The sequence below is a fragment of the Callithrix jacchus genome, chromosome 1, assembly GCF_049354715.1.
Source record: "Callithrix jacchus isolate 240 chromosome 1, calJac240_pri, whole genome shotgun sequence".
Taxonomy (NCBI): Eukaryota; Metazoa; Chordata; class Mammalia; order Primates; family Cebidae; genus Callithrix; species Callithrix jacchus.
Genome location: NC_133502.1, coordinates 153,919,249 through 153,940,805, shown reverse-complemented (window position 1 = coordinate 153,940,805; position 21,557 = coordinate 153,919,249). Strand labels below are relative to the sequence as shown.

Here is a 21,557-nt window from a genome sequence, read left to right as displayed (position 1 = left end):
CTCCCCTTATGCACTAAATCCCATCCCTGCTTGACTGGACAAAGACATTGCTCCAGCAATTTTTCTTTCTCTGATGGATCATTACCATCAGCATATAAACATGATTATTATTTATTCCATCTTAAAACATAATTACAACAAAAAAACAAAAGCTTCTTAACTCCTATTTTCCCAAAGAACAACTTTCTGTCCCCCACTTTACAGCAAAACTTCTAATGGGTTGTCTCTTCTCACTGTCTCCAATTCCTCTCCTTCCATGAATTCACTTCAGCTTAAATTCACTCTACTGAGCATCATCGACATCACCAATAACCTGCACACTGCTAAATCCAATGGTCAATTATTAATACTTATTTTATTTCATCTACTAAAACTGCTGACTTCTGTCTCACCAAAACACTTCATTCACTTAGCTCTCTGTATTGCCATATTTCTGGTTTTTCTCTATTTCTCTCTTCCAACTTCCCCAATGTGTTGGAGGGTCCCAAAGCTCAGAGGTTGAGACTTTCTCTCTCCCCCTTTAAAAAGGGGAAGAGGGGGTGAAAGATTCCTTGCTAAGGCATAACAAAAGTGACCTTTGCTTCACCTCCCTTTGCTTCAGACGGTGCAAACTGTAAGCTGGTGTACACAGTGTAAGAGTTGAGGCTTAAGAGCCTCTGCCTGGATTTCAGAGGATGTATGGAAAAGGCAGAAGCCTGGTGCTGATGGAGCCCTCATGGAGAACCTCTACTAGAACAGTGTTGAAGGGAAATGCAGGGTTGAAGTCCCCACAGTGAGTCCCCACTGGGACAATGCCTAGTGGAGCTATGAGAAAAGGGCCACAGTCCTCCAGACCCCAGAGTGGTAGATCCACCAGTAACTTGCGTGGTGCACCAGGAAAACCTGCAGGCACTCAATGCCAGCCCATGAGAGTAGCTGTGGGGGCTGAACCCTGCAAAGCCACAGGGTCCAAGCTGCCCAAGGCCTTAGGAGCCCACCCCTCACACATATGTGCCCTGACATGAGATACTAAGTCAAAAAGATTATTTTGGGCCTTTAAGACTTCATGAGTAACCTACTGGGTTTTGAACTTAGATGGGGCCTGTAGCCCCTTTCTTTTGGCAAATTTCTCCCTTTTAGAACAGGAGTATTTGCCCAATGATGGTATCCCCATTGAATCTTGGGAGTAACTAACTTGTTTTTGGTTTTAAAGGCTCATAGGTGGAAGACACTTGCCTTGTCTCAGATGAGACTTTGAACTTTTGAGTTAATGTTGGAATAAGTTAAGACTTTGGAGGACTGTTGGGAAGGCATGATTGTACTTTGCAATGTGAGAGGATCATGAGATTTGAAGGACCAGGGGCAGAATAATATGGTTTAGATCTGTGTCCTCACCAAATCTCATGTCAAATTGTAATCCCCAGTGTTGGAAATGGGGCCTGGTGGGAGGTAACTGGATTATGGGGGCAGTTTCTCCTGAATGGTTTAGCACCATCCTTTTGGTGCTATTCTTGTGATGGGGAGTGAGTGAGTTCTTCTAAGAGCTGGTTGTTTAAAAGTGTGTGGTCTCCTCATTCTCTCTTTTCCTCCTGCTCTGGCCATGTGAGGTGCTGGCTCCCCCTTCACCTGCTGCCATGATTGTAAGTTTCCTGAGGACTCCCCAGAAGCTGAACAGATGCCAGCATCATGCTTCCTGTACAGCCTGCAGAACCATGAGCCAATTAAACCTCTTTTCTTTATAAATTACCCTGCCGCAGGTATTTCTTTATAGCAATGCAAAAACAGATGAATACAGCACTTTCCATTTAACATGTACAAAAAAAAAAAAAACCTGATTGTTTGCTCTTCCCAGTCTTACCTTGCTCTTCCAGTCTTATCCATCTCAATAAACAGCAATTTTGCCATTCCAATTACTTAGGACAAAAATACTAGAGTTATCCCTCTTTTCTGTCATTCTAATTAATACCCTACATCTAACCCATCAACAAATCCTGAAAATTCTACTTTCCATTTCTCACCAAATCTATCATCAACTCTTGTCCAAATCATTATCATCTCTTGTGTAAATTACTAGAATAGCCTTCTAATTGGTCTCTCTGTGTATTAATCCATTGTCATGCTCCTATCAGATCATGTAACATAGCTCAAAACCTTCCCATGTTTCCCAGTCTCACTCAGGATAAAAGTCAAAGTCCTTATAATGGTTTACGAGACCTTACATAATAGGAAACTCTGATCTTACCTATTATTCTCCCCATCACTCATTCATCTACAGCCACACTGATCTCTAGCTGTTCTCAAAATGGCTAGACATATTCCTGCCTTAGGGCTTTTGTACTTTCTTTGTTTTCTACCTAGTATGCTTCTACTCTAGACATCAACATACTCATTCTCTGAACAGTCTGTGTCTTCGATTTGTAACAACCTTTCCATCCTTCTTTACCTGAAGAACTCCTACTCATCCTACAAGACCAACTCAAATTATTATTTCATGCATGAAATATTCAATAACAGCCTTCCCAAGTAAGTTATTCAGCAGTCCCTCTTCCCTGTAATCTTTGTACTTACCTAAGCTTGAAAGGTCAAGGTTAGGAATATTGGATGTTCCAGTTTTATAGGGCCTGAAGATACCATTTTGTTAGTGCCCTCCCCATCCAACACTTTTTTGAGATGAAGTCTCACTCTGTCACCCAGGCTGGAGTGCAGAGCCGTGATTTGGCTCACTGCAACCTCTGCTTCCCTTCCTGAATTGGTTCAAGCAATTCTCCTGCCTCAGCTTCCTGAATAGCTGGGATTACAGACATGCGCCACCATACCCAGCTAAATTTTGTATTTTTGGTAAAGACGGGGTTTCACCATGTTGGCCAGGCTGGTCTAGAATTCCTGACCTTAGGTGATCTATCCACCTCAGCTTCCCAACGTGCTAGGATTACAGGCATGAGCCACCGTGCCCAGCCATTGACCCTTTTTAAGAATAATGTAAAAATATATTTTGCAAATGTTACCAAAGTAAACAGCTTTGTAAATATATTCCCAAGGCCCTTAAAAGGTCCCCAGAAGTGAGAGGCCCTGAAGTTTAAATTTCATTATCTTAATGTTAAATCCATCTCGGGAGAACAAGACTTAACGACACTCAGCGGCAGCTATAGAGGCTGCAACTATAGCTATAGAAGAGGAATGCAGTCACTGTCAACCAATGATCCTACAAGTAGAGAACCAAGAGAATAAATAATCTGACCTTTCTTTCTTCCCAGTTTCTAATCTCCAGCTGTATCACATTAGCTGAACCCAATTGGAAACCAAAGGGCAAGAGAGCTTAGCTAATATAATCCATAAAGGTCAGCCTCCCCAAGGACAGAGTATGCTAAAGAGAGAATCTGGAGAGCAAACAAAGTATACCCAGCATGCTATGCTAAGAAGTTTGCTTCGTATTCCATAGGTATACTATGCAGAGAATAACTTGGATCAGATCTGCATAAGAAAAACATCTCTGACAATACTACAGAAGAAAGATTACAAAGGCTAGACACTAGGGAACAGAAAAGTTATGAAGTATTGTTGTGGTTTGTTTATATGTCGCTTTATGTTTCTTAACCTTTCTCCCCTTCACCCCCAAACTTTCCCAATTTGTGAGTTTTCAGACAGTAAGGATTGAACTTCATTCATCACTTTGTTTCATAGCCTATCACTGTGCTTGGCACATAGTAAGCTTTCAACAATACTTGACAAATGAATGGCGGAATGTTCTGAAAGAAATGCCATATAGTTAAAGTCAATGGGTAAAAAAAAAAAAAAAGCCTGAAGATATTCTGACACACTGCCTATGGAATATTTGGAGTGAAAATTTAGGGGAAATGAATAATCGAGTAAACAGATGGAATCAAATGCCAACAACAACTGGTAGAAAAAGTGTGGTAACAACTGAACTCTAGTGATATCTGGGTCAAATAAAGATGTATTATCAAAGAAAAAGCATCCAGAAAACAGGAGGTGAACATTTAAGAGAAAGCCCTATCATTTTTGAAAGGCAGTATCCAACCATGTTTCTTACAGAAACCCCTAAAGCAAATTCTTAATTTAGTATGATCATTAATCATGCTCATATAGTATCAAACAGTAGTATTTTTAGAAAAAAATAAGTCTTAAAGAACTAATCTTTTTCAATTGCTTATAAATTTGCAAACCTAAGGATCAGAAACACTGACCAGTGCAAATTCCACAGCCCTCCAAGTAGCCTTCCACTTCTGCCTCTCCGTGTTTCTCCTTTCAGTAGAAACATTCCTTTTATATTTACTCTCAAGCTACTGAAGTTCTTAGATTTGTTAGTGAATTACTCATTAATGTGACTTGAAATGGTAGAAAAGCTATAATTCTTAATAATCAAAACTGGCCAGAAAACCTACACAGCCTAATGTTTGAGAATAAATAAAAAGAGTAAAAAAATACCCTTCAATTCTAACAAAAGAAATCATATCACATTTTTCCTGGATAATAGCAGGGGTGAGAGAGGATGGTAGAAAAAGTGAGGCAGTAGTATTTGTTAAAGTTTACCATATTAGATCAAGCTATCAAATATAATATTCTTCCTCCAGAAAAGACCTATATATTATCCTTCAGAGTGAAATGGAAGGAGCCCAAAAGTCAAAAAAGATAAAGGGAAAAGCATATTTCTTGCATTATTTTAGCAAATAACTGACCAATTAAAAATATTCAAAAGCCTTTGTTGCACATGATCTAAATGGCTACAAGACTAATTTCCATTTCTAATAATGGCATATAAAATTGTTCACTGTGAATGACTACCGCCAAACTTGAAATCCAAAGTCCCCTTTCAACTCCCTCCTCCCTCCTTCTAACCAAACATACATAGGCTACTAAATATAATGCAAAATAAGATATCTTAGCACCTAATTCTATAAGTGGGCTCCTAGATTATACACATAGCTGATTACTGCAGGCACTGGTGCTGCTTATTGGACTAAGTCAAGAAAAATAAAAAGGCTTGAGTCAGTCAGTGCCCAATATAAACATAGTTCATTGGCTTTGTCTTTCCTCCACATAGGCATCAATATTTTACAATTTTATGTTGTGCTACAGCATTCCTTAAAGCCATCTCATTTCATATCTTATCACTCTTATTTCTTTTGAACAAATTTATATTTATATGTTGGAGTAGTTGTGTGAATAAATACAAGTTTTAGGACCTGACTGGCAATCTTGAACTTAAGAAACTCAACATACCTCGACCCCAGTTAACTTGGTTTATGAAAAAGTAAAAAAATAAGCTTATAGGGACATTATAATAATTTAATACAATTTTATTTCTCAAACTGCAATGTGAACCTTAAAAGTACTAGAAAATGTAAGTTACTAATAGTTATCTACCATGTAGCGGACAGTAAGTCAGATATATCACATATATTATGTCAACCAGCAATGTTGCTATTAGACCCATTTAAAGAAACTGGGGCTTAAAGAAGTTAAGTGACTTGCTGAAAGCCAAACAATTGCATGAAGATTTGAACTCAGGACTATGTAGCCCCCAAACTCAAAAATTATTGTCTCTGCCATGTCTATCAAATTATGTGTTTCTTGAGTAGGGCCTGCGTTCTATTTACCTCTGTATTTCTAAGTAAACTGTGTAAGATGAGTGATCAATAAATACAGATTAAATGAGCACACACAATTATGATCATACTATCCTGTTCAGTACAAAAAAAAAAAACAACAGTGAACAATGAAAATTCTCTTCAGGGTCCTAGAGACGTCCTTTTCATTTTGGTGTGAGCTGCAAGCCAGTTACTTGAAAGCTGAATCCCACAGACAGTTCTCACAAGGCCACCAAACCAAAGGAGTTTGTATTTCAAAGATCTGAAGGGTTGTTTTGGAATCTGAGGAGTCAACTCTACCCATCTATGAAATTGTAGCAGACCAAGTAAATATACTAATTATTTATCTTCAATGCTAACATGATAACTGGATTACTTAAATCCCATTTGGGGGATCAAACAAAAGCTAGGCTTGTCTAACCAGCTAGGACCAAGAGAAATTCTGTGGTAAGGCCCTAAAAATGGTCAGAAGTAAGACTCCTTAAACTCCAAAGTAGCAAATACCCCTTCTACCCTAACCATTACAGTATTCTTTCCTGAAAAGCCTGAAAAGTTTTGCAGTCCTTCTTACCATAGTGCTGCAAGAATTTACTGCTACTAAATTTGGGTTGGGATCAAAGATAAAATCAATTTTTCATCCCTATCTCTAAGACATAACCCCAAGTGTCTCTCAAAATCACCTTGAACTTCAAGGATGACTTAGAATCTTGGTTTTTATGTTGATGATGCTAACCTATAACTGCACACTGATCAAGACTACGATTCTTTATTCTTTGGCTACCAAATCAAACATTTAATTGAACTAGAAATAATTTTTACATGACTTTATTTATCTACGAATATCCCACAAAATACCACTCATTGAACAAAAGAGTAATGCGATTTAGATATATTCAGTAAACAAAGTTAACAATAGTTCAGGTTCTCTTCCTCTGTCAGAAGAAAATACATTAGAAAACTGAGGATGCATCTATATATACTTAACTAAAGCTTGAGTTCCAAAATGTTGTGTATAACTGAGATCTAGAAGTTTAACAAAACCCCAAAACCTTAAAAATTTTCCACAACAACATTGAAAAAAATTTAAAAGTTGGTATCTTTAGCATATAATTAGTCAATCCTTACTATTTTTATTTTACATACATATATATTTGTTCATTTTTTGAGGCAGGGTCTCCCTCTCTTGCCCATGCTGGAGTGCAGATGTTAGCTCACTGTAACCTCAAACTCCTGGGCTCAAAGGGATTCTCCCACCTCAGTCTCCCAAGCAGCTAGAACTACAGGCATGCACCACCACACCCAGCTAATTTTCTTATTTTTAGCAGAGACGAGATATCACTATGTTGCCCAGGCTGGTCTCAAATTCCTGGGCTCAAGCAATCTTCTCACCTCAGCACCCCAAAGTGCTAGGATTACGGGCAGGCACCTTGGTCTCCTTAGTATTTTAGAATAAAGCATTTTTTTTCCTACTGGCATAGAGAAACCACTTGTACTCTTTACAGACAGAATCCTGTTTTCTTCCACTACAACATATAGGAAGCATCTATACTCCCATCAGCATCTGTCCCAAACTAAATTATAAATACTAGGCAAGAAAAAAACTACCTCATTCATTGTTTCTATTGCCTTGGCAAAATATTCTTCAAATTGGGACTTTTCAATAACGGTTTCCGAATTCATGAGTAAATTTAAAAATTCCATTTTAAAAGATACAATTACTGGGCTAGAAATGGTTTAATATAATTTTCATATATTAAAAAAAAAATTGTTTTGAGACACCGTCTCCCTGTGTCGTCCAGGCTGGAGTATAGTGGTGCAACCACAGCTCACTGCAGCCTCAAGCTCCCAGCCTCAAGTTATCTTCTCACCTCAGCTTCTTGAATAGCTGGGACTATAAGCACATGCCACTATGCTTGGCTAATTTTTATATTTTTTGTAGAAATGGGGTTTTGCCATGTTGCCCAGGCTGGCTCAAACTCTTGGACTCAAGCGATCTGCACACCTCAGCCTCCCCAAATTCTGGGATTACAGGTATGAGTCACTGTATCCATTCCATATAGTTCAATAAAATAAAAATTGAACTATATTTTGTTATATTTTAGAACTGTGATATTTTAGAACTTAGGTATAATGTCTACCTATTATCAAAAGTAAACATAAAAAACAAGAATCTAGTATGAACAACAAACTTTACAAAATTAATGGTATATAAAGGTTACTTGAACTTTAATTACATACTATTTCTATTCAAAAGATTATATTTTTTTAACTGAATAAGGCCCTATTACTAATGTAGCTTGTATGGTATGGACACAATATAACAAATACTATTTTTCATTATAAAATTTAAAAATAATAGCCAATTTTCAGTGGCCTCTTTCTGTATAATGTGCATTGTTCCAAATGTTTTATGTGTATCAATTCATTTAAGCTTTCCAAGTCTACAAGGTGGTATTGTTATTGCCCCCTTTTTGTAGATAAGGAAACAAAAGCATTTAGAAGTCAAGTAATTAACTCAAGATCCCACAGCTAATAAACAGTATAGATGAGGTTTAATTCCAAAGTGATGTTCATGCTCTCAACAACTATGTTACATTGCCACCAAGGGAAAGGGTCAAGACAGCAGCTCTTCATTATAATTCAATATATAATTAAGATGGGATTTTTAAATCAATGGATAATTCAATAAGGGATATTGGGACAACTGGTTAACTATTGGGAAAAATATAAGTTAGATATATAATTCATACCTCATACTAAAATAAATTCAATTTAGCGAAAACATTTAAACATTAAATAGACAAAAATACAGTTAAATATTCCCATAATCTTGGGCTAGTTATAACATAAAAATCAGATGCCCTAAGGAAAAAAGATCTTGACATTTGTCTACTTAGAAATTAGGTACTAATTTATTGAGGGAGTACATCATGAATATAAAGTTAAAAGGCAAACTACAGGTCAAGAAAAATATTTGAAATATGATGAAGATTTAATATCCTATAAAAACAGCTACAGAAAAAGACAACATCATCAGGAACATATGTGAAAGATATAAATAAGAAGAAATATAACTAAAAAGTATCAATACACATACGGAAAGATGTTTAACCCCACTAGTAATCAAAGAAATGACCTCTAATGGAGTTGAATAGCTTTCAGTTTCTGAATATTATGAACACTAAAAATTAATGATTGAGGTTTTGTGGTAGACTCCTCAGGTTCACATTCCATCTCCCCCACTTAATAACTGTGACATTGGGAAAATTACTAAATCTCTCCAAACCTCAGTGTTTTTGCTGGAAAAATGGAGAGAACTGGATTTACTCAACTTGTTGTTATAAGAATTAAATGTGTGTATGTAAAGTGCTTAGCAAAGTATCTACTCAATCAAGCACATTAAAAAATGTTAGCTGCTATGGCAGACACTATAGGTAAGCTGACCTGACACCCATTCTGAAACCCATTCCCTTTTGCAATCTCTATTATAGAGGCTGGAAAAGCTAAATGACAATAGTAAAACCTTACTTCCCCAGATTCTCTTATATTTGGGAATCTGCTGGCCACTGTCACAAGAGTGGAAGCCTGGTAGATCACTCTATTACTTCTTCTAGCCTTGTTGGAGCACAAGGAAATACCAAGATTATTTTAGAGGTTCTGGACTTACAGATATGGACAGACAACCCTCTATTTGTTTAAGCTACTATTAGCCAGCCATCTCTAACTGAAACACATGCCATTATTATTGTTACTGCTATTTATGAAAAGGTATGAGAAATCAGGCATACTGCTTATCCTTAGGAAGGATAACTTTGCAATACATAACAAAAATGTAAAATGTACACATTAGATCTAGAATTTCAACTCTAGGGCTTTACCCTAAGAAAATAATCAGGAAAGGGTTGAAGATGTCACGGAAAGACATTCATTGGATAAACAGCCAATATCACAGGTAGAATCAGCATAGCCCCTTATTTTTAAAATTATATAGCATGGAAAAAATGGAGCTAGGGACATTAAAGGTCAGCTCAGCACATTAGACATGGGGTGGTTTGGATAGGTAAATTATTTAACATCTCAAGAGTTTTGGTTTTCCAGGCCAGTTGTGGCTCACACCTATATTCCAGCACTTTCGGAGCCTAAGGTGATAGAACTGCCTGAGGCCAGGAGTTTAAGACCAGCCTGGGCAACACAGCAAGACCCTGTCTCTACAAAATTTTTTTTAAATTAGTCAGGCATGATGGCATGTGCCTGTAGTCCTAACTACTCAGGAGGTTGAGGCAGGAGTACTACTTGAGTCCCAGAGTTCAAGGTTACAGTGAGCTATGATTATGCCACTGTACTTCAGCCTGGGTGAGGGCATGATCCTCTCTTAAGAAAAGAAAAGTTTTACTTTTCTCATCTATAAAAATTAGGTCTAATAACCCCATGTAACAATGCTGCATAATAAACTTCCCCCAGTCTTATGGCTTATAAGCATTTATTTCCCCCCTCATAAATCTGTGAGTCAGCTGGGCAGCCATATATTGGTCTGCTCAATACATTTTTCTCTTCTCCTATAGGTCAGGGGAGCATAAAAACTAAGTCAAATCAAAACAGCCTGTTTGAAGCTTCTGCATGTGTCTGTTAACATTCTGCTGTTCAAGCCCAACATAAAAAACAGCAGGGAAGCATACTCCCCTCTAGCTGAGGAGGGGAGCAAAGTGATTAATTCTGATGAATAGTTCTAACTAAGAAATGAGGATAAAAACATGAAAAAAAAACTTTTTTTTTCCATGATTGTTTTTAGGATTAAACTGAACATGGAAAGCATCTAGTACAATTCTCAATAATTATTATAATAAACCCCAGAGGGAGAGTTTGGCAACTTTTCACAATGTAACAACACTGTCTCAACTTCAAAATTCCTTATCTGGTATATTCTATGAAATCTTCAGAAGCTATTATTTCCACATCATTGACTCTTCTTTATTCCTATAGATACAGATGACTTCTGCCAAGATGCCAAATAGAAAGAGCTCCAGAGCGCAGCTCCCAGCGAGAGGGACGCAGAAGGTGAGTGATCTCTGAATTTCCAGTTGAGATACCAGGTTCATTTCAATGGCAATGGCTGAACAGTGGGTGTAGCTCAAAGAAGTTGAACCAAGGCAGTGCAGGGTGCTGCCTCACCTGGCAAGTGCAATGGACCATATGATCTGGGACTTCTCCCTTCCCCTACCCCCCACCCCCACACTCTGGTTCAGATACTGCGCTTCTCTCAAGCCCTCTGCAACCCACAGACCAGGAGATCCCTGCCAAAAGCACTGCAAGTTATCAGCACAAATCTGAGCAGCAGCTCCGGCGGGCACCACAGGTTGTCAGCACAAATCTGGACGAGAGATCTGACTAGCACTGAGAGCACCTGCTGGACAAAGCTACTCACCCCCGAGAAAGAGGGAGAGCTGAAAGCAGGGAGACAGGTGATACAGCTTGGCAGATCCCACCCCGACAAAGCCCAGAAAACTGAAGCCCTCTCACTAAAGAGTTTTGCAGCCAGCACATCAGTTTGAGCTCGACCAGGGACGATCAAGCTTGGTAGGAGAAAGGGAGTCCACTATTGTGAAGGTGGGGCTAACTGCACCTGAGTGAACAAAAGCCAGAGGAAGCCTATATAGCAGCCAGGCTGAGGCTGAGGCAGCCCAGCAGCACTACAGCAGGCAAACAAGGGACAGACCACATCCTCAAGCAGCTCCCTAACCCCTGTGGAACCAAAAAAATGCCTCATACAGGCTACACTAGATGGGTACCCTTCTGGGGCGAAGCTACCAGAGGAAAGATCAGTCAACAATCCTCGCTGCTCCGCAGCCCCCATGGGTGATTCCCAGGCAACCAAGGCCTGGAGTGGACCTCCAGTAGTCGTAGAGAAGAAGGGCCTCTTAAAAGGAAAACTAAAAAACAAAAAGAAATAGCCTCAACATCAACAGAAAGGACGTCCACTCAGGGACCCCATCTGAAATCACCAACTTCAAAGATCAAAGGTAGATAAATCCATGAAGATGGGAAGAAACCAACATAAAAAGGATGAAATCATTAAAGACCAGAACACCTCTAGTCCACCAAGGGATCATAACTCCTCAGCAGCAAGGGAACAAAACAGGATTAAGAATGAGTTTGACAAACTGACAGAAGCAGGCTTCAGAAGGTGGGTAATAACAAACTTCTCTGAGCTAAAGGAACATGGAGTTCTAACCCAATGAAAAGAAACTAAAAACTGTGAAAAAAAGGTTAGACAAAATGCTAAATAGAATAACCAGCTTAGAGAAGAACATACACAACTTGATGGAGCTGAAAAACACAGCACAATAACTTTGCGAAGCATACACAAGTTTCAATAGCCAAATCGATCAAGCAGAAGAAAGGATATCAGAGATCGAAGATCAACTTAATGAAATAAAACAAGAAGGCAAAATTAGAGAAAAAAGAGCGAAAACAAATGAACAAAGCCTCCAAGAAATATGGGATTATGTGAAAAGACCTTATCTACACTTGATTGGTGTACCTGAATGTGATGGAGAGAATGAATCCAAGCTGGAAAACACTCTTCAGGATATTATCCAGGAGAACTTCTCCAACCTAGGAAGGCAGGCCAATATTCAAATCGAGGAAATACAGAGAACATCACAAAGGTACTCCTCAAGAACAGCAACCCCAGGGCCGGGCGCGGTGGCTCAAGCCTGTAATCCCAGCAGTGTGGGAGACCGAGGCAGGTGGATCACGAGTTCAAGAGATCAAGACCATCCTGGTCAACATGGTGAAACTCCATCTCTACTAAAAATACAAAAAATTAGCTGGGCATGGTGGCGTGTGCCTGTAGTCCCGGCTACTCGGGAGGCTGAGGCAGGAAAATTGCCTGAACCCAGGAGGCGGAGGTTGCGGTGAGCTGAGATGGCGCCACTGCACTCCAGCCTGGGTAACAAGAGCAAAACTCCATCTCAAAAAAAAAGAACAGCAACCCCAAGGCACATAATCATCAGATTCACCAGGGTTGAAATGAAGAAAATAATGCTAAGGGCAGTCAGAGAGAAAGGTCGGGTCACCTACAAAGGGAAGCCCATTAGACTCACAGTGGATCTCTCAGCAGAAACCTTACAAGCCAGAAGACAGTGGGGGCCAATATTCAACATCCTTAAAGAAAAGAACTTTCAACCCCAATTTCATATCCAGCCAAACTAAGTTTTATAAGTAAAGGAGAAATAAAATCCTTTACGGACAAGCAGTTGCTGAGAGATTCCATCGCTACCATACCAGCCTTATAAGAGCTCCTGAAGGAAGCACTGAACATAGAAAGAAACAACCAGTACCAGCCACTGCAAAAACATACCAAATGGTAAAGACCAACGACACAATGAAGAAACAGCATCAACTAACAGGCAAAACAACCAGCCAGTAACAAAATGGCAGGATCAAATTCACACATAACAATATTACCGTTAAATGTAAATGGCCTAAATGCCCAGTCAAAAGACACAGCCTGGCAAACTGAATAAAAAGTCAAGACCCAACAATGTGCTGTATCCAGGAGACCCACCCCAGGTGCAAAGACACACATAGACCGCAAATAAAGGGATGGAAGATTTACCAAGCAAATGAAGAGCAAAAAAAGGCAGGAGTTGCAATCCTAATAAAACAGACTTTAAACCAACAAAGATCAAAAGAGACAAAGAAGGACATTACATAATGGTAAGAGGATCAACGCAACAAGAAGAGCTAACTATCCTCAATATATATGTACCCAATACAGGAGCACCCAGATATATAAAGCAAGTTCTTAATGACCTACAAAGAGACTTAGACTCTCACACAAAAATAGTGGGAGACTTTAACACTCTACTGTCAATATTAAACAGATCAACACAAAGAAAATGTGGCACATATACACCATGGAATACTACGCAGCCATAAAAAACAATGAGTTTGTGGCCTTTGTAGGGACATGGATGAATCTAGAAACCATCATTCTCAGCAAACTGACACAAGAACAGAAAATCAAACACTGCATGTTCTCATTCACAGGTGGGTGCTGAACAATGAGAACACATGGACACAGGGAGGGGAGCATCACACACAGGGGTATGTTGGGGGGGCAGGGGGCTAGGGGAGGGACAGCAGGGGACAGGGAGTTTGCAGAGGGATAACACGGGGAGATATGGCTGATGTAGGTGAGGAGGGGATGGAGACAGCAAACTACCATGGCATGTGTGTACCTATGCAACAATCCTGCCAGGTCTGCACATGTATCCCAGAACTTAAAGCATAATAGAAAAAGAAAAAATCCAAGAATTTAAATAATCATGATTAGTTTTATGTATTGCAAAGAGAAATGTGATAGGAAAATATACAGTTAAAATGAATTCTAATGATAAGAAAGGAGGAATAAAATTACCTTTGCTGATAAATAGTGCTTGTAGTAGTACAACTGAAACAGCAGAAATGCAGAACTTGTCAGTGTTAAAAGGGCCAAAACCACGTTCTTATTGATTCTACTCATTAGTCTGTGGTGCGCACTTGGTTGTCTTTTGAAAGTAACTCAGTCGTTTTCATCTTTTTGGATTTGGAAAGGAAGATAATTTTGTTTTCTGTGAACAAAAAAGATATTTCTAAAGAAACAAAAACCTCTTTAATTTCTCACCTCTAATAACAAACAACAGAACAAAGAAAAAATTAAATTTCTAGAGGCATTCTTTGATCTGGTCATTTTCTATGCTAAAGAAACAATCAAATATGGGATCAATAATGAAAGAACAAAAATGTTTATCATGGCATTTTTTTTAATAACTGAAAATATAAATAGATACCTATACAAACTGACCAACAAAGCTTGAGAAGTGCTTTTCTCCTCCAGTTTCTGATTCAGTAAATCTGGTATGAGACCTCTGAATTTGCATTTCTGACAAGTTCCCAAATGATGCTGATGCTGCTGACAATGCTGAGAACCACTGCCAAAGAAGAAACTGAGAACGTTTTTTCTGTCAAGGAACATGGCCTGTGAGGCAGCTCTTCGATGCTTTTTGAGTTTGTGTGTGATCTAGGATGTGGTCAGTTTTTCTTAATACTCCATGCATGTTTTCAGTTTTTTCAACTGTAAATAATGCCACAATAAACATTTTGTTCTTTTATCTTAGGTCTCATCTCTGATTATTTCTCTAGAGTAAGAAATTTGATACAGTTCTATTTCCTCCTAACTTATCTCCACTGTTTGATTTTGGTTAAATATCTTTAGTTCTTCAAGTGCTTATATTTATTCCTTCAATTCTTCAAATATACTAATACCTACTCTTGATATCTTTATGTCTTTTGTTCTCCAGCCATAAAATAAGAAGAAATCAACAAATATGCCCTGAACTGCAAAACAAAATAGGAGACTGAGTAGCAAATTGGCAGGCATGAAGAGAAAATGCCTCTGGAAATGCATTCAGAGGTAAGACAAAAAAAATAAACATTTTTCAGCTGTTCTCAAAAGCCAAAAATACGCCAGTAGCAACAGCTACCATCAAAATGTCCCTAAATACTGTTGGTCTTTCTCACTGTCTATTTATTTTCCTTTCACTTCTAACTTCTCATAACTGTCAGCAGTTAGGAAGTAAACATTAGACTGAAAGGGGTTAAGACGTCTCTTTTATCTGCGTACCACTCATGCACTTCTTCATCCTTTGCAAAATAACCTCTACCTAAACATGCTGACACTTGAAGATAAAAAGCTAATGAAATTTAGTCTCTCCAGTAGATGTTCCAGAAAAATCATGAATACATAGTGACTCCCTTCTGAATGGCTATGGTGTAAGAGGGTTTTGAAAAGAGAGTGACTGAAATGAAAGCTCTAGATAAGACAGGTTAGCAACGGATGTGAAGACAGGAAGGATGGTCTTTGGGTTGGTAAGAGTGTAAGAGGTTTTATTTGTTTTCCTTATTGTTTACGTTATGTGAACATCAATTGATTTTGTAATAAGAAAAAACTACTAAGTTTTTTTAAACTTTAAAAATTCTTCTCTCAACCTAAATGAAATGACAAATATTCATTTATTAGAGCCCACATGCATTATAAGGTTTAATTATGCTAATGTCTCCCCATTTCTGGAGTAACAAAAGCTTTTATTTTTTTAAGAAATGGGGTCTTGCTCTGTCACCCAGGCTGGAGTGCAGTGTCACAATCATAGCTCCCTGCTGCCTCAAACTGCTAGTCACAAGCAATCCTTCCACCTCAGCCTCTTGAGCACCTGAGATTATAGGCATGAGACACTATGCCGGGCTCCCAAGTTATTTTTAAGCGACTTCCTCAAGAATTCAAGTACTTAATTGCTTGGTTGCAGACACTTGGGTATTAATCTTAATAAAACCATACAACAAATAGAGTCAAACACAGGGCTTAGAGCATATAATGTACTTAGTGCAACATTGAAATTGTGAATGTATGTACATATGTCAAATCTGGATGAATGGTCCTGAAAATATTAATAATGTTTATCTCTGGGTGGGGAGAATTAGGAGTGATTTCTACATGGTTCTTTATACTTTTCTATATTGTTCCAATATTTTTATGGGCACATATTATTTTCATAAGGAGTAATTATTTTATCTTAAGAGAAACAGATAATGGGTGGTGGTAGTGGCTTAATAATTGCCATATTTGCTAAACAGGATCAAGAACATCAGCATCACATTGGAGCTTGTTAGAAATATGGAATTTTCAGGCCCTATTCACTGATTCATAATCTACATTTTAATAAAATCCTCAGATGATTCATATGTACATTAAAATTTGAAAAGCTCTGATCTAAATGCTAAGGGTTTTACATGCAGAGAGGATAAGAACAATGTCTACCTTGTTCATCATTATATCCCTAGCACCAGCAGTGCTTGAAACATATAAATATTTGTTGAATAAATAAATACATAAATAATATCACTTCTGGGTAGACAATTAGAAAGGCAATGGAGATTTTATCTATTTGAATTATTTATTTTCTGCCAGTATTCCCAAAAGTAGGTGCTTATCGTTTGCTGCAAATGCTGTTAAATTAGTTTAATAACAAAGGTGGGCCCCTGAAAACCTACAATTATATGTAACTATTTTTGTAAAAGGACTCCTTGCTCTTAGCTCTGAGATTCATATGCCTCCTTCAATAATTTCTCTAGCCTCCTATCTGTAGGAATAGCCTACAGTTACTCTCTCTACAATCTCTCCCTCAAAACAAATCAATTCTCAACATTTTAACTACCACCTGTGAGAGAAAACACTATTTAAATTACAGTCTATGCACTCAATCTGCCTATGTTTTCAACTATATTTCCTGTACCTCACCTCAAATTTAGCATGTTAAAAATTAACAATTTTTTTTTGAGATGGAGTTTCCCTCTTGTCCAGGCTGGAGTACAGTGGCCTGATCTTGGCTCACTATAACCTCTGCCTCCTGAGTTCAAGCAATTCTCCTGCCCCAGCCTCCCAAGTAGCTGGGATTACAGGCACCCGCCACCAAGCCTGGCTATTTTTTTGTATTTTTAGTAGGGATAGGGTTTCACAATGTTGGCCAGGCTGGTCTTGAACTCCTGATCTCAGGTGACCACCCACCTCGGCCTCCCAAACTTCTGGGATTACAGGCGTGAGCTACCGCATCCGGCCCAAAATTAACAATTTTATTCTCTGTCAACTATCTTCCTCTCCCCCTCCAGAAGAAAGTGGCTCACTCTCCATCCTCACAGTCTCTAGTTTTACAGGCTTTAGACAAGAGAGAGCAGCTGACCCAGCATCACCCTGTGGAGAATAGGCTCTAGAAGAATTAAATGACAGCCAAAAGGCTAGTTATTGGCAACATCAGCACTCTACAATCTAAATTACGTTATTCCCAATACACTATTGCATGCTGGAATTCAATAGAATTCCCATTTTTGCCAACAGCACTTAAACTTACTTTTTAGAAACCCAGGTTAAAAATACTGTCACCTAGATCCAAGAACCCAAAATCCTGTGTATTGTTCTTTGGGCATTTTCCTGGTTCCTTTTTTCTTCCTTGTCAGAACATCCTGCATTTCTTTCCACTTGCGGTTCTTTCATCATTCAATGCCAGCCTTCCCAAATCCTCTACCCTCACTAAACATATGTCCACAAACAGAATATAATATTCCTATCTTCGTCCATGGCCCAACAGAGATGGTTTCCAATCACTCAAACCCTATTCATCCTCATAGTCTAGCTCAAACACAACTTTTTCTACTGAGCTTCCATGTGCCCAATTTCTAAGGTACTGCTCTATCATTCACTTCGATATTAGTATAGGTTGATTTTTACTCACTGGAAACGTGCTATCTTCAAAAGCATAAAGAATCTGATATACCATCTAGGTCCTTTTTTTTTTTTTTTTTAAACATCTGAGAAAACTGAATCCAAGAGAAAAGGGGGTTACCTCATGCTAATTTAGAAATTAGAAATTTCAGGCCGGGAGCGCTGGCTCACGCCTGTAATCCCAGCACTTTGGGAAGCCGAGGCGGAAGGATCACCTGAGGTCAGGTGTCACTAGGGCAACCCTGCTACTACAAGAGTCTCGATCGCCCTCTAAACTTTCACCTGTCCCAGGAGGTAGATTTTACCTGATCCCAGAAGTGTGGGAAGGACTGGCCAAGTGGAAGTCTACCACGCAATGCTCGTGGACTGACTGAGGGGTACCCAGCCCGGAGCGCACTCAGCCTGTGGCCGGCCTCCCCGCCAAGGGGTAGGCAGGTGCCCAGAATACTGGAGGATGTCCGGTAAGGGCACCCGAGCCACCAGCGGCACCTGTTTGAAGGCGCCCACCTATCCCCAACTACGGAGCTGAGACTCCCATACGTTACCTCCACTCAACAGCAGTTGCAGCCGCTCCGCTTTACGGCATTCACAGCAATCACTGCAAAAGCGGCCGTCAAGTGCTGAGCCGCGGAGGCTGGCTGAGTTCCAGCCGGGAGATTCCCACGGTCCAGTGCCCGCCTCGGCTTGTCTGTGGCTCGTGTCGCATCTTCACCGCCAGAAATTTACTGAGCCCTGGCGATTCCTCGCTTTTAGAATCTAGACACTTTGCCAAAGCCCTCTTATCTCTTGTCTAATTAACAACTACAGCACCGCACTGAGGCAGTCTCAGATTTTAAGAAAATTCTCAAAACTTTTCGGCAGCGGACGATGAACTGGAGGTGGCAGCTGAGCTGTTTTCCAAAGCGTATGAGTTTAGATAAGGCGGAATGCTCATTAAATGTGAGCTTCTGATACGCGAATGATTTTTTAGTGCGTGTGCTTCGCTGAGAGGGATTCAGCATAACTCCCTGAATTTTGGTTTGGATACAATTAGTAGAGATAGGGGATAGAGTGGAAAATAGCAGCAGCTCATGGAGCTGAGGTGCCTTTATGACATCCAAGATCCAGCGGCCTGTTGCCCTCCAGTTTCAGGCTGGATACAATTTTGGACCTAATTCTTTAACTTTTTTATTTTCTTTTTTATTTTTTTTGTAGAGACGTTGGGGACTAACAGAGGAGGGAGCGGGGGTCCTCACCCTGTTGCCCAGGCTGGTCTCAAACTCCTGGCCTCAAGCGATCTTCCCACCTTGGTTAACTTTTAACGGTGGATTTTTATTAACAAAAATCCAAAAGATTGTTGTTAAGGCTCAGTTATTAATCTTGTTATAAATTTTTTAAAACCATAAAGCATTAAACCAGTTACTGTAATAATTTATTTCTACAAAACGGAAAATACTTTCGTCATATATTTGTTTTCTAAGCTTTGTTTTTTAAAAATTCTATCAATACAGAAAAAAGGAAGTCTTCCTCATTTCCTAGAGGTTATCACTTTTACCAACGTTTTGTTTCTCCTTGTCAAATCATTCCTTCGTACATACAAGCTTACTGTAGAAGTTCTATCCAACACACTCAGAACTGGTACTCGGTAGGTTAATTTTTTTAAAAAAAGTAGGTTGCATCAAGAGGAAAGAAGTTATCAAAGCCTAATGGTATTAACAGAGGTGCTAATGTGATGGAACATGGGAAAATTTGAGCATCGCATACCTGCTATTGATTGAAACACATAAAATATAAAAATTCTGGAGTTTCCAATGGATCCTTAAAAAATAAAATTCAGTCATGATTGAAGATTGCCAGGTTAAAGATTAAATATTCTGAAACCTGATAAAGGGAAAACATCAGGCATTTATCCTGCCTTTCTTGTATATGAACTGATTTTCAGTGTAACCAAAATGCTTATAAGAATTCCAGGTAATAAATGGAGAATGATAAAACAATCATGATTTTGCAATTTCTAATGAAATAATAGAAAGGGCAACATCAATAGATGCTAAAATTAAGGTGAAAGGTTGATGGGGAACTTCATAATAGACTGGCACCACCTGAACCCATTGATGAATCTTAATCTCACTAAGTTTGGGACAAGCATATATTATGTACTTCCTGATGCGATGGAAAGTATGCAGCCACACCTGTGAAGGATTCTTGCCTAAAAATTGAACCTGCATTTACTCAAACTCTAGATCTAACACAGGATATAGAGAAGCAACCAGTTAAATTCAGAAAACAGGACGTTCTACAAGACAAATGCCTCCGTTTTTTAATCAATGGCATTTAAAAGCAGAAGGAGCTACAAAAAACTCAAATATTTAAGGGGTGTAATGAAGTACAATGTGTGGACCCTGACTGAATCCTGATTTGAACAAGCTAACCGTAAAAAGATGTTTTTGAGACAACTGAAATTTTAGTATTGACTGATCCATTAGATAACAGTACAGAATTACTGTTAATTTGGCTAAGAATGTTAACAGAATGTGGCTGTTTTTAAAAAGCCATCATTGATGCATCTAGCATACTTACAGGTGACATTTTAAAACAAAATAGATGGCACAAAACATGGCAAAATTAACAATTGATAACCTAGGTGATGAGCACAAAGCACTGGCTTTTTACTTTTCTGTATATACTTGGAAATTAAAAGTAACAGGGAAAGGGAGAAATTATCAGGTTCTTAGAAGTAAATACTTTTCAAGTGTATAACAAATCTAGTTCTGAATAAATCTTTTAAAAAGCAGTTTCAGTACAGGGTTACAATGGCCAATCTGATTTGAACTAAGTTCATATTAAGTATGGACCAACTGATTGGAGTATCTCACTGTTTTTCTTACAAAACCACAGACATAATGCATCATCCATCATTTCTTGTTTCTGTTTCTGTAAAATGGATGAGGAATTTAAAGACACAAGTGAAGGAAGATCAATGTGGAGTCCGGGAATTTTTAAACAAAAATCTTCCCCATCGCTCGCAATTATTTTGGCCACAACTAACTTATCAGCAGTTTTTTAAACACTTCATCTATAATGGTTCCCCCACTTTCCTTATAAGTAACTTTTCATACTCATTTCATATTTATATATTTACATTATATAATTGGTTTACATACTTACATAATTACAACTATGACTGCCACCTGCATAGGCACGTTTTCGAACAAACAGAACTGAAGGTAAATATACAACTCAACTGGGGGCAGTGCTACTTCTCAAGCATACTGAGAGGTCAAATGTGAGCCCTCAGCTCATGGCAAACGTCAGTCAGTATGCTTTAATCTAGTTAGCAAATTCAGTTGAAAGAGGGGGTATAAGGATTCGTAAAACAGCCTCCCTTATAAGTAAATATTCATATTCTATAAACCACTCAGCTCTGCACACATCCAAGCACCCTGGCCCACTCCTAACATTTGCAGGGTCTGGGGCAAGAATACAAATGGAAGCCAACCCTGACGTATTTTCAGTGTCTAAACAGCTGAGTGTTAACCAACAAATAAAATGTTATACTCTTCTACTTCAACACGTATTTATTCTCAGGGAACAGAAATCTAGATTCAAATATGCAATTTGCAGATTCTTCAGATGTGTACCAGAAAGTGACAGTAGGTTGGCCTGCCCTTCCC

At 38.8% G+C, this 21,557-nt stretch overlaps 1 protein-coding gene across 21 annotated transcripts in view; it reads right to left on the bottom strand.

Moving 5' to 3' along the window:
* FKTN (fukutin) overlaps positions 1–18,475 on the bottom strand; it is a 97,057-nt gene extending 78,582 nt beyond the window's left edge. For 10 of the 21 annotated variants that reach the window (XR_013535758.1, XR_013535761.1, XR_013535757.1 and 7 more), the window contains exons 1-2: positions 18,210–18,475; positions 14,011–14,203 (exon numbers count right to left, since the gene is read on the bottom strand). Coding sequence is in view for 10 of the 21 variants with exons in the window: in XM_078373845.1 (XP_078229971.1) it covers positions 14,011–14,115 (105 nt within the window). In the remaining 11 variants the exon portion in view is untranslated. The remainder of the gene's footprint in view (positions 1–14,010; positions 14,204–18,209) is intronic. The other 11 variants (XR_013535760.1, XM_078373848.1, XM_078373839.1 and 8 more) reach the window with 3 other exon arrangements.
* Between the last annotated feature and the right edge of the window lie 3,082 nt (positions 18,476–21,557).